This window comes from Copadichromis virginalis, linkage group LG18 (genome assembly GCF_057382275.1).
Source record: "Copadichromis virginalis isolate Kocher_CV1m ecotype Utaka linkage group LG18, C_Virginalis_male_GT1.1, whole genome shotgun sequence".
NCBI lineage: Eukaryota > Metazoa > Chordata > Actinopteri > Cichliformes > Cichlidae > Copadichromis > Copadichromis virginalis.
The window spans coordinates 29,257,773-29,271,576 of NC_140635.1; the positions used below are offsets into that span (position 1 = coordinate 29,257,773).

Consider the following 13,804-nt stretch of genomic DNA (forward strand, 5'->3'; position numbering starts at 1 on the left):
TTATGTCTTTTAATTCTCTCAGAATACATCAGTTTGCTTCAGAACTGTTTGACTTGATTTCTCCCTCCACAAATCCTGAAAGTTACCATGGCTACCATATGTGGTTGAAAGAAACATGTTCCAGCAAAACCTTTTTTCAAAAATGTTGTTTATTTTATTCTGTCCCTCATTTTGTTTTGTTTTTTTCATGTGGATCTCTGAACTGTTAGATGAAGGGAAATACTTGATTTAAAAAAAAGGAAGGTGAAGTTCAGAGAAGAACATCCCAGTGTTTGAGTAGTCTATGCTGGAGCAAAGAGACCACAGCTGAAGCCTATTATGGTTAATAGGTATTGCGTAAGTGCTGTAGGAAACATCTGCACTGGCCTTCTATCGTCTGATCACACATTGAAGTCATCTTGTCAGTGCTGGAAAGTAACAGTCTTAAACAATCTGTCTATATGCATTGAAATTGCTATAAATAGTACTGAATATATCCAGAGTCAAGTCATGTCATAGATATTAACGTATGATATGCAGCTTATAAATGTTTGGGCTACCTGCAGAGATGAGCATCTCCCTTTGGTTTGTGTGCTTTGACACTTTCAAGAACCTGGCTGTCTGATCACTGATCCTCCAGTCATGGTGGTTATAGACAGAGTTGCCCTGTTTTCATGTTTATTGTTAGTCTTTCAACCCAGTGTTAATAGGGTTGAAATTGAATCCATAAAGAAAGAACGGGTAGAGCCAAAAAACACCTTTGGTTACACGCTTGTCCATAAGTGACAGTGGCTTCCTTCTCAGGCTCCTCAGAAGCTGGTGTGCCCTCTGACTCTCACCTCCCTGCACTCCTCCGCCTCATCCTATATGCAAGTCTGACTGAGTGAAATCCAGAATTTAAAAGAACTCTACATCACTCAGCCCTCTGCTTCCTGAAGTGTGGACACAGATTGAAAATGTGGGAGTCTTGCTGTCCACTACAAAGGACACTGAATCAAACATTTTGTTACGTTCCCCTGAGGGGTCTAGGCGGGGAGGGGGAAGTAACAAAAGTGACCGGGTCAGAAAAAGGAGTCAAGGAGGCAAAAGGGTAAATTAAAGAGTATTAAAGTCTCAATTCATACCAAGTAAAAGAGACGGACAAGCCGCTATCACCATTTAAGAAAACAAACAAAACTTAGGTGTTGGTCAATAAAGTAAAACGTAAGCCAAAAAGAAAGAGAGCAGCTCACTAGCTGAAAACCACCAAAAACACAGCTCACTAGCTGCAAACACAACACCCACTCAGCTCACTAGCTGTAACCACACTACTGGCACTCTGGCCCAGAGCTCACCTTTCCCTGGGCTTAAATACTTTTAATTACTGATGTGAGTCAGCTGTGTAACAGGGAAAGGTGGCACCTCAGGCAAAAGAGGTGGTGGGACACGCCCACACAGGCACCTTCAGGAGGAGGCCCTGCTAGGGCCGTAACAATTGGTTAAGTGGGATAGGTTTACTGTACATTTCTGAAGTCCTACTAAATTCAAAATAAGAATCCCCAAGAATATTGAATGAAAAAAAATCGACTTTTAGCAACAGAAACATAATATCTACAAATGTATCTATTTAGATTGTAAGCCCAACAAGGGACAATTGTTGAAAATTAGCAGTAGCTATAAACCTGTGTGCGGCACATCAGTTTCATGTCTTGCACTTGAAATATGTTAAACTGCACTGTCCCTTTTAAATAAAAAAAATAAAATGATCAAATTTAAAAAAAAACCCACTTAAGCTCCCTTGTTGCTATAACATGTGAAATGGCCATCATTTTGAAAAGCAAGCATGTTGCCTGCTAGACTGACCCCCACAAATGTGGCCCAGGATGTCCTCCTGACAATACAGTAGGACTGTTTTTAAGATTGTTCTGTCTAGCAGCTTTTGCAATCAGAATTATGATCTGAATTCACTATTATATATTGTATTGCATAATTGTTTGCTTGATGTAAAGATCTCAGACTTAAGTAAATTAATTCACAAAAATTATTTGCTGGTTTTTAGGAGGAATAGTAATCAGTGTTCTTTGTTTTGTTTTTTTATTAGCTTATGTACAGCGCCTCTATTTTTGTATAATTCCTTCCTCTAGATTTGGTGGTGAATAGTCAGCCTACAATTCACACATACAATGGTCTTTACGGTACTCCAGCGTCGTTGCCATGCCAACAGAGATTTGGTCGCCAGCTTCCCTTCCGTAGCAGAAAAATGCTAAGCAGGAAAAGTGTGGGATAAGACTGCTTTGCATAAAATTACCCAGACAGACTGTCTGTCGAGGCAGGCGAGTGTCCTGTGAAGTTGCTCCCACACACTTTTCAGGCTGTTTTAAAGATGGAAGCCACGCTGGGTGAACAGACTGCTGTAGGTTTTTCAGCGGGGACTGAAGGACCTGAACAGCGACAGGAGCTGGAAGCCTCTGACGAAGCTGTCACGTTCATGTCCGGCATCGGTGAGTTCGCATCCAATTTAGGCTAATATGGTCGGTAGGAAACAGCTGAGTCCAAAACTACCTGAAAAGCAAAAAACCGTGAAATCATTACAGATATTTGAATCTGTCCACTTTGGCTTTACCTTCTGTGTCCCTTCGCTTCTCAGAGCCTGCCGAGCTGCAGAAGTGTGTGTTTGCAGACTCGCTGGTGACTGTATCAGAGGGGGGGAGAGAGCTGGGGGAGTTCAGTGTGATGGTGGAGTTTGCCCGGAGAGAGCAGCCATGCATGATGCTTCATGCTCAGAGCCACGGAGCCATTGATGACTGCCCCTGTGGGACAGCAGTGACAGGTGACAGCAGGCAGAGGATGCTAGGACAAACTGATCTTTGCTGTTTCCTGTTGTTAGTATTTCTCTTCATACCCTTTACTCTGTTTAAGCCTACCTAACGACTGACCTGGAGGTGCTGGAGGAAGATCACCATGAATATGTCAAGGTGAGTCGCTGAATCCTTTCCGGGCTGTTTCTTTTTACATTGACTCAGCTCAGCAGATGCATTAAGTGGAAATATTGCACCTTTGATGTGCTTCTATACTTCTCTCCTCAGCTTGAGGGCCATAGTGTGGACAAGAGGTGTCACATGGTGCAGCGTGATGGGCTGATGGTGATCCATAAGGTTACGACTGTGGGAGAGGTCAGATAACCACTGCTTTATAGGTCAACTCACTAATATATTAATGAAACAGTACCACAGTCATTCAGAGCAACTTCCACGCTCTCTTTGCAAGAGTTAGTCCAGTATTTACAAAATCTTTACTTACTGTTGCGCATTTACTGCATGTTGTCATTTGTGTGTGCGCGCGCGCGCGCGCGTGTGTGTGTGTGTGTGTGTGTGTGTGTGTGTGTGTGTGTGTGTGTGTGTGTGTGTGTGTGTACAGGAGGTGACAGAAGAGAGCATGTCCTACCCCATGTCTGTCCTGAGAGGGCTGGTAACTGAGGGCTCTAGCTTGCTGTTGATGCGCCTGATCGCTCTGAGGAGGAAGATGCCAGAAAACATGACGTTTGTCTCCTTAGACCCAGGATTACACATAATTAACACCTCTTTTGTAAGTCTTTATGCCTGTGTAAGACATCCTGGTCCATCAGTAACTTGTTTGAGTACTGAGCTCTGATTGTGGTCTCTTTTGTGCTCAGAGAGAGCTGGATCAGAGGCAGCTAGAGGTCGGGGGTGAGCTCCTGGATGTATTTGGGGTAGAGAGGATTATTCAGTCCATGGAGGGCAGCCCCAGTACCTGGCAGTGCTACTTCCTGGATGATGGGTAAGCTTAATATATGTACCTCTCCATCATCCCACACATGTTGGACTGTGTTACTGCCTCCCTCTGTGCACCAGACAGACTGCAGCTGCCCACTGTTGAGTTTCATGTTTATATTACCTACTGCTGATAGGAGGTCACTAATGTAGACTAAACAACAAATCATTTTAATCACACAATAGCACTACTTATTGAATGCTTCCCTTAATCACAAGGGATCCATTAGTTAGGAGGTTAAAAGGAGAGGACTGTTATCAGCATGGGCAACCAGTATGAATGAACCATCAGTGATTCCCCAGTGGTTGGGTTTATTTAACTTGTAGAAAAAGGTAGTTTAAATTACACAAAAGATTGCCACACTTGGACTAGCAATCTCTTAAAAAGACCAACAAGGTTAGATTTCAAGTCACTGACTTAAAGCTAAATAAGTAAATTAAGCTAACTCACCTTAGCTGCTCCCAGTCCAGAAGCAAACAGAGTGAGGTGGAAGGGAGTGCAGTCATTATATACTCTGTGCCAGGTAAGTTCAGGTATGGAACAAAGGAGCCCACCAGTGATAAGAAAACTCCGACAGTAAGTGAGGTTAAAGAGGTGTGGATGAAACAGGGAAAGGGGTAAATAAAAGAAGAATTTCTACTATTTCCCACATGTTTGATTAGGCATCCTTCCTGGTACAACCCTGCTTGTGATTTATGTCACCTCCTGGTCTTAAACTAGAGATCTTTCACATGTTAGCCAAAACTATTAACCACTGCTAATGGAGCCATTGATGCTTCTTCTTTGTGGGTCCAAACTATAACATTAGCTATAGTAGAATAGTTAATTGCTTTGTGTCCTTGACATCTTAGGAACTATTCAGTTTCTAAAAATGATCATTTTGAAGGGAAAGGTTCCCATAAAGTGTAGATATACCTACGGAATAGGACACATCTGATTTTTGTATGCGAAAGAATATTGGTGATACATGAGAACTTTCTGGTTTAACTCAAGCGGTTTCTGAATAACAAGTAAGTGCTATTATTGTTGTTATGTGTTACACTAGTGCTTTCAATTTGACTCGTTATATTCTCTGATCAGGCATCTGGTGACCAGAGTTCAGGTGGGGTCACCAGTCACCATGAGACTTCTAGAGTTGCCATCAAAGGCAGAAAAAGGTTACACACATCCCCCACACACATATTCACACATAAGAGGTATGATTCCAATGAAAGATTCAGTGATATTTGTGTATTTGTAATTTTACAGTAGATTTCAAGAAGATCCCCCTTGTGTGGGAGGAAGACATGCAGATGCGTTCTAAGTTTCTGGACAGAAAGGTAGCCGGTCATGTGCAACAGGAGATTAATACTAGACTTCCATTACTCTACTGACCATCTGAGCAGAAAATGAATGTGTGTTTATGTCTTGTTTTGGCAGGAAGAGCTTAAGGCCGACCACTCCTCATACTTGAGACAGCATCCAGAGATTCGAGCACTAATATCTGACTTCCTGCAGTTGCTGTTGTTGAGGAAACCAGACGACGTCTTTCTGTTTGCCAGAGAGTACTTCACCCCTTTTGCCTCCAATCATCCTGCAGACGCAGACCAGGAAGCCCAGTCCCTCTAGTCACATTATCACATGCTCACAAACTGTCTCTTTATAAGATTCATATATGTTTGTTCATGAGAATAATCTTCACTGACATTTAGAAAGTTATTTTGTTTTTTATTCCGAGTGACTGACTATTAGTTGTATCTGTGGACATTTGGTGGAGAGGAACACAAACGATCAAAACTCAAACGTTGTGATCTTTCCAGTAAAAGACAGATAAATAAAGTTTGGGGGGTTTTTTTTCAGTTTCAGTAGTTTGGGTTTCTTGTACGCGTTTGGGCAAAGCCCTCTGCCGATAAATATGTGTTTAAGAAAAAAAAAGAAGCATGGGAGTTTTCAAAATAAAGGTTTACAATGCTAAACAAACGGATTTTATTATGAAAGACGTGCCAGTATGTGCTGTAGTTGAGCTTAGTAAACTCATGTAGCCAAGTGTGAAGCGAAAAATATATTGGTCAGCTCACTAACGCTACAGTTTGTGTGTGAATGTGGCCTATGTGGCCTTTATTTTTTAAAATTTTCTACCCAGCACCCGACACTCAACTTCAACTTCCTATACCGTGACGTCACATCCAGTTACGTGAGGCGCTTGCTCCGAAAACGAAAGAATTTGCAGCTCTAACAGAAAGCGGAAATAAAAGCCACTGAAACATATTTCAGTATTTTTTTCGCTCCCAAAAAGTTTTTTTTTCATTTGTTTAAGTTATTTTCCTCGCATTTAACAAGACGCGCCCTTTTCGCTAAGGAGCTGTAAACTAACAGCGAGAGACAGCGGCGGTAAGTTTCAGCGTCATAATTTAGTTCACCTGACGTAAACTGTTAGCGTAAACTCTGGGCCACGTTATGTAACATTGACTTAAAACTTTTTAATGTTCGTTTTTGTCAAGAGAAACAAAACTGGCGGCGGGGGGCGGGGTGGGTAGTGTTAGTGACGTCACTCTGTCGTATCACGCAGATGTCTTTTCATGGGACTACACGGGATTACTAGGAACGCATTGAGAGGCCAAAATAACATGAAATAAAGTAAACCGTGAAGGACTGAAAGACACCGCGTCACGTATAAGCTGCCATGCAAATACACAATTTAAAACCAGGCTTTCATAGGAAATTGTAAATAACATTTAAATGTTGCAGGTGTTTGTTTGTTTGTTTGGATAGTCAGAGATGATGTGGCCTAACATCCAAAGCTCTGTGCCATTTAATAATGATCAAGATAACAGTTCGCTGTTGAAAGGTCAGCGATGGAAGACAAAGTTCTCTATGTAGTCATCTTACTGTGTTTCCCTGTAAAAACATACAGTATAGCGATGCTTCTACGTAGGGCAGTAATGGCATCTTATCGTGTATGGTGTGGTGTTATTATTATTGTTGTCGTTATTTTAACATTCTAGCCATGATCTTTAGTCATTAATGTAAAACTGCTTGTTTGCAATGCATGAAGTTTTTGAATACTTCAGTTTTTGCTCCATCAAAACATGCACACTTGTTTTCTGTTAACAATAAAAGCTGCAGATCGCTGTGAGCTGAGGACCAGGCCATGATGGACAGGCTGACTTTGTCCCACATAGATGAGGGCCTGGACTCTTCTGAAGTGGCAGAACTTTGCTTCTTATGCCGTGATGTAGTCACCAGAAGACGCCTGGAGAACGTGAGCACAGCAAATTTTGTAATGTGTTTACACTTGTTTTGTTAGCATGTTTGTGGGAAATTGTTTTAAATAACACGTTGACAGTATGACGCCCTAGGATATGCATGTTCAAGAGTGGGTTTTTTTCCCTACAGATTAAGGATGCAAAAGACCTGTTCTTGAGATTAGAGGAAAAAGGTCTGCTGCAAAACGATGTCTTCCTCAGGCAGCTGCTCTGCACCATCCATCGAGCAGATCTCCTCAGGGTCCTGGAGACAGACAGCAGACCGCCAGAGGAAACAGATGCTAGTCCTGTCCTGTCAGACTACAGGTAAAAGCTTTCGGTTTTTATCTTAATAGTACAGCATGCAGCATAGGAATAGTAATATATCAAAAGTTTTTCTCTGACCATTAGGAAGACCCTGTATTCTATATACAATGGCTTCACTACAGAGAACTTTGAAAAGCTGAAGTTTCTACTGACTGACCAGCTGGGCAGGAGACAAATGGAATTGTCCAAGGTGAGAACACACCAATCCACCTTTTCATTTCTGCTTTTGAGTGAGAAGCTTTTTACTGAACATCAAAGGCTAGCTGTACAGTTGACATTTAGATTGTTTTCACTGTGATCAGCATGTAACGACTTTTCCTTTCATTTTATAAGCACAGTAAAGAACACGCTTCCACTACTAAGAGTAGTTAACTGGTAATTTTACTTTGAAATGTTCTGTCAAATAGACTGAGTACTGTTTACAGTGGCTTTTCACACACTGAAGTTCAAGTGGAAACTACCAGCCTCTGAATACAGTTTATTATTTTGTGCTTTGTACATCATCAGTGCAAAGTTGAGATCAGTGATATCATAAAAGCATGCAGTTTACTGAAAGTCTGTTGGTTGGCTTAAACTAATCGATTCTCAAGAGTTTTCTTCTAAAGAGGGGAAAAAAGTAAAAGCAGGAAAACTGGATTTGTTTATTTTTGCATGCAGCTAAAGTGCAACCAATGCGGATTTCTTTCCAGACACATGAAACATAAACAGATTTCCATACTATTTATTAAATGTAGTTATTTACAGTCCTTGCTAAAATCAGATTAATTTTTTTATTGTCATAAGAGGTCATGGATTACTTGTTTACACTCTGCCCAACTTTTGCTTGGATCAGCTGGTTGTTGTGTTTGCAGCTTTCACAACATGTGTGTAACTAACATATAACATATAACATCAGCCATCGTTATATGGTGAAGGGTGTTTCTCCTGTTTATTTTTTTATATAAATGCATAAATGCTGAGATGAATATATCAGCAAACACATGATATCCCTCTAACTATTCTGATGTTGTACAGGGGTGTCAAACGCAAAGCCTGAGGTCCAGAATCAGTCTGAGAAAAGACTCCAATCCTGCCCATTAGGCAGCTTTAGAAAATGTGAAGCAAGGCCTAAATTCTTTTTAACTATAATTCAATATATTTTTCGGCTTTTCCTACCCATACACATCTCTCTGGTGACCATCCCTGGTACACCACATTAATTACATTATTTTAAAAAACAGAAAAGTTCCTGTTTTTTCAATGTCAAAGATGGAAGGTTTTTGGATGTTGTTTTCTTGTGCGTCCACACAAAAAAGCACATTTCTTGTTTCCTATTTACAGGCCAGTCAGGGCAACGAGGCAACGAACTATTAGAATTTTCTCTGAAAATTGACACATTTATTTTTTAGAATTTAAACCCAAACAGTCATGGTGAAAGTTTACCACAGCAGCATTTCTGTGTCGTGTAGAAAAACTGAGATATGCTGTTGAAATTAGTTAAATGTCTTTTCACTGACAGAAAGGTGTGTTTCTCTGGTCAGGCCCACTTGAAATCAAAATGAGTTTGACATCCTTACTATGTGAAACTAACAAGGAACAATTAATTTTGTAATTGAAGATATATTTTTTTGGTGGTGTCAATTTCCATCTATTTACACCTCTTTTGTTTAACTGTTATTCATCGTTATTTGGAATTTGTTATTTAATTTTCCTGTTATTATATAATTATCCTTCTTCTTTATTTTGCTATAGGTTAGTGATAATTTATTCATATTTAAAAACTTACAATTCCCTTTAAATTGTATTGAAACGCTGCTTCACTTTTTTATCCCAGAACAACATAAATTTATAGACATACCGTTTGAACAGTTTAGGTTTGAGCACTGAACTTTAAGGAGTCCCACAAGTAACTTTCTGAATTCAGCATAGATTATTTGTAAATAATAATGTCTATTACTTTGGTTGAATTTCTGTAATATGGAATCTCACTGTTTTGTATTTTTCTTAAATTCAATTAAAATCTCCACTAAGTATTATGGCCTGCCTGCATTTGTAGAGCGCATCTAAAACACTGGCACTAGAGGGCTGGAGATGGTTACCCCTGCTCCAAGCCCTAATCAGAATACTAGTACTACCAAATTCCTGTTTGTACGTGATGGATGTATGCCGTTGTCTCCAAGTTTGTTTGTGCATTTGGCTCTATTTAAAAGAGTCTTTATGGGATCTCCCTGCTGCCACCATTATGCTGCCAACCAACCACCGTTGTCATGGTGCTGGGCCATGAGGCCCAGTGTTTGAGTTCTAATGCATATTTCTGTATCCCCATGTTGTAGTGTAACACATGGTAAATGGCCTGTATTTATATAGCGCTTTTCTAGTCCCTAAGGACCCCAAAGCGCTTTACACTACATTCAGTCATTCACCCATTCACACACACATTCACACACTGGTGATGGCAGCTACATTGTAGCCACAGCTGCCCTGGGGCGCACTGACAGAGGCGAGGCTGCCGGACACAGGCGCCACCGGGCCCTCTGACCACCACCAGTAGGCAAACACGGGGTTAGTATCTTGCCCAAGGATATTTGGCATGCAGCCATTATTTTCTGTGCTTTGTATTTGATGCAAATGGAAACCGTGTTGTGGATTTGATGGCACCAGAGATGATGACTGTCCCACAAACAGCCTCTGTGAACTAAAAACTTTCTGTCTTTTCATTCCAGACACCGCTGGACGTGTTTGCAGAAATGGAAAAATCTGCTTTACTATCAGAGACAGATGTTAGCTTGCTACATAAAGCACTGCAAGAGTGTGATCAACAACTGGCAATTACTTTAGAGGAGTACACACAAGGTATAGGATCCACTTCCATATACCCGCACATGTACATATACATACATGTGGAAATTGAATGTGTTGGTAACACCATCAAATGATTGTGATCGTTACAGGAGGCCGTCAGCAAAGGCAGCAGTTCACGTTACCCCCTGATGTCAGCATGGATATTGAGGTCTATGTGTGTCTGTAAATGTGTGTTTCTGAGCAGTTAATGTTGCAGTTTGTCAGTTTGCTGACTGCTTTGTTTTATTCCCACAGAGGACCCATGAGCCACTGTCTATAACTGAAACTCAACCCAACAGTAGGTGTCTCTATTAAAATGTATTTGTGATTATTATTTGTTAAACCTTCTGTTGTCACACTTATGTTTTTTGTTATTTTTATCATACTCATGATTGATATACAAGTTTACATTGTTGTAATGTTTTGTTTAGATCGAAGAGAGAGTATTAACACTGATGCACAACTAGAAACAAATCCCACCTCTCTTCCTGATCAGGTAATCCATTCACAGGCTCTCATGCTTTCATTCATTCTTTTGTCACATCAGTAACATTTATGATCGGCCTGTTTGCTGTGTTTGTGTCCTGTAGTCAGACTACTACACACTGACTCATAACCCACGTGGTCTGTGCGTGGTCTTCAACAATGAGATCTTTACAGCAACACATCTGAGTAATCGAAAAGGAACTCAGAAGGATGCAGGTACAGTTCTTGCCTTTAAACAATGACCTGATTTATCTATGACTGTTTTATCTGGAAGCTCCTGAGCCCTGTAACAATTAATGCATATATACGTATGCCATGACCATGTAATGTACTTATAATCCTTCTTTTGCTTCTTTTCTGTCTGACACAGATACTCTGACAGAAGTGTTCACTCGCTTAGGTTTTCAAGTGAAGATACACAACAACTGTACTGCAGAGCAGATGAAGAAGAAAATAAATGATCTTGGCAGGATTAATTTTACAAATCATGATGCCTTGGTGTGTAGTCACACACCTTTTAGAGTTGTAGTACTTCATGCATTTTATACATTTACACTTATTTTGAATTTTTTTCTTTTTTAAATAAGAGATATCTGAGAAGATTGGCAACACAGCCATACAGAATACAAGCAGCAGGCTCTGAGGCTAAATGTAACCTGCAAATACTTTACCATAAAACCCTAACTTATTAATATTACATTTACATTTTTTTCTTTAGTAAATGAGCCAGCTACTGTTTCATATTTACTGTGCCGATATGTGGTATCTGTCTTCTCAAAAAGGTCTTAGCTGGGATCAGCACATTTCTGAAAATGTCACCATGTAGTGCATCTCTCTGTGATTGTAACAGCAGCTACATCGACAATGTCAGTAGTAGTGTTAGTATAAATAATAAAACATATATCTACCTCTGATTTAAGGTGGTGTGCGTTCTTTCACATGGAGAAAAGGGGTGTGTCTTTGGCACTGATGGGGGAAAGGTGCTCCTGAAAGAGCTGACGGACCCCTTTACAAGTGGAAGAGCCTCAACCTTGGCAGGGAAGCCCAAACTCTTCTTCATTCAAGCCTGTCAAGGTGAAGAATACCAGAAAGGATACTATCCCAGCAGCAGAGAGGATGAGAAGCAAAACAAAGGAGCACTGCAATCAGATGCTTCAATCCCTGATGAGGCAGTGCTAGTGCCTGAACTAGCAGACTTTCTGATCGGCATGGCCACTGTGGAGGAATTCAAATCATTTCGAAACACAGTTACGGGATCTATCTACATCCAGGAGCTGTGCAAGCAGCTGACAATAGCAGCAAGAAGGTGAGTTGAACTGATTAGTTTCTTTATGGCAGACCATACTATAATAATAATAATGGATTGGATTTATATAGCGCTTTTCAAGGCACCCAAAGCGCTTTACAATTCCACTATTCATTCACTCTCACATTCATACACTGGTGGAGGCAAGCTACAGTTGTAGCCACAGCTGCCCTGGGGCAGACTGACAGAAGCGAGGCTGCCATATTGCGCCATCGGCCCCTCTGGCCCATATGTACTACTGACATATGGGAAGGTCATAGTGCAGTAGTTTCCTACAAAGTAGATTTTTTTAAATGTAATTTCTGTTATATACAGTTCGGTCCATAGAATTATGGACAAAGACACAAATGTTGTAGTTTTTCCTCTGTAGAGCGCCTCAATACATTTTCACACAATCAGACCTTGTGCTTTTATTCAAGGGGTTTTACAAAAAGCACAGTCTTAACTGTTTTGAAGTTGCACCCATTTTCTGAGGCTCAAAAGTCATCAGGGAAGGCAAATCAAATGCATCAAATCTTTGTACATTTCTGTCTTCCTGCTTTTGGTGGTTTCAGACATGGTGTTGGCATGAGCTGCGTGTTTTGTTAAAATTATCCAAGATGAATCCTTTTTGTTTCACATGTGTTCCTTCCAGACAGGAGATGGACGATATCCTCACTGTCCTGACACGTGTGAACAGGGAGGTCAGCAAAGGAGAGTATTTATCCCACAAACAAATGCCACAGCCCAACTACACTCTCACCAAGAAGCTCGTCCTCAAATTTGTATGACCCGACTGTGACCAAATACAACACTGCATGTCTACACAATTCCCAGATTCACATTACAGTTTACACTGTGTGTGTGTTTGGTTTGATAAATGTGATTTTTGTAATTATGAACTGAATAAAAATTATCCACAGTGGCAAATGAAATGGTACATTTTTGTCATTTCTCAAATATAAATAGGATTTTTTTTTATTTGGTGTTTTCCAAACTCTAGAAAATTGATTTTCACCTAAGAATCATGAAATCAAATCTTACACTCTTACACCACTTCTTAACATTTGAGCAACAGGTTGCATAAAGCACTTTGAGCGCTCAAAGAAGAAAAAAGCATTATATAAGAATCACACACCAAAAGTTTTACATTTGGATCCGTCACTGCATAAGAGCTGGACTGATTTCACTGCAGGTCTTGTGTAATCTGGAATGCCTCAACCCATTCTTCCCGTTTCCCTTTAAGAATGGCTTGTTGACAGCCACCCTTCCACGAAGACCTTGTCTGATGAGACTTAAGTGGACAGTAGCTGGATAAACTGAAGGGCCAGATCTCTCAGGTGCTAGATTTTCTTCATATTTATTAGGTACATGAATTTCATATACTGTTCACCTGCTGTAGATAGTTTTTAAAGGCCCGCTACATCGTCTTCTGTCCACTACTTTTATAGGGACTGACAGTATGTATCCGATAAATTTGAAGAAATGTGTTTTTGGAAAGTGCCTACAGATAAAGGAAAAACATCCTCAGATCAGATAAAAGAATTGGACTAAAAATGATTGAAGAAGCAGCCAATGATTATTGTTTAAGACCGCTTTGAAAAAAAGAAGAAGCAAATTCTGGTTCCTTGGAAGCAAAACATAAAGAAATGAAGAGTGACTAGAGAATTTTTACAGTACTCTATAATACTTAAACAGGCATATCTTTTTCCTGTCAAATCATGAATGAGCTTATCTGATAAGATAAGATAACTCTTTATTGTCATTGCACAGTCATACATAGTACAGTAGTACAATGAAATTGGAAAAACTGTCCTACGTCGGCACTACATATAACACAACACGACACGATATGACACATCACAACGTAACAAACAACACAACACAGTATATTAACTTAGTATAAAAAAGA

At 40.2% G+C, this 13,804-nt stretch overlaps 2 protein-coding genes across 3 annotated transcripts; both read left to right on the top strand.

Moving 5' to 3' along the window:
- The first annotated feature begins 2,152 nt into the window (after positions 1-2,152).
- Positions 2,153-5,585, top strand: LOC146688211 (ciliogenesis-associated TTC17-interacting protein-like). 2 transcript variants are annotated; one of them, XM_085439830.1, is made up of 9 exons: positions 2,153-2,459; positions 2,606-2,788; positions 2,878-2,933; positions 3,045-3,131; positions 3,376-3,543; positions 3,632-3,756; positions 4,831-4,907; positions 4,999-5,069; positions 5,170-5,585. In XM_085439830.1, exons 1-9 carry the CDS (start codon positions 2,342-2,344, stop codon positions 5,356-5,358), a joined length of 1,074 nt encoding a protein of 357 aa, XP_085295956.1. In that variant the 5' UTR covers positions 2,153-2,341; the 3' UTR covers positions 5,359-5,585. The 2 variants fall into 2 exon arrangements, with proteins under 2 accessions (XP_085295956.1, XP_085295957.1); XM_085439831.1 differs by having other exon boundaries at positions 5,002-5,069.
- A 63-nt stretch (positions 5,586-5,648) lies between these two features.
- On the top strand, positions 5,649-12,827 carry LOC146688212 (caspase-8-like). The gene is made up of 12 exons (XM_085439826.1): positions 5,649-6,120; positions 6,850-6,991; positions 7,126-7,301; positions 7,386-7,491; positions 10,004-10,133; positions 10,232-10,290; positions 10,377-10,419; positions 10,553-10,617; positions 10,712-10,823; positions 10,978-11,105; positions 11,528-11,913; positions 12,548-12,827. The coding sequence occupies exons 2-12, from the start codon at positions 6,881-6,883 to the stop codon at positions 12,681-12,683; spliced, it is 1,452 nt and encodes a 483-aa protein (XP_085295952.1). The 5' UTR covers positions 5,649-6,120; positions 6,850-6,880; the 3' UTR covers positions 12,684-12,827.
- The last annotated feature ends 977 nt before the right edge of the window (positions 12,828-13,804 follow it).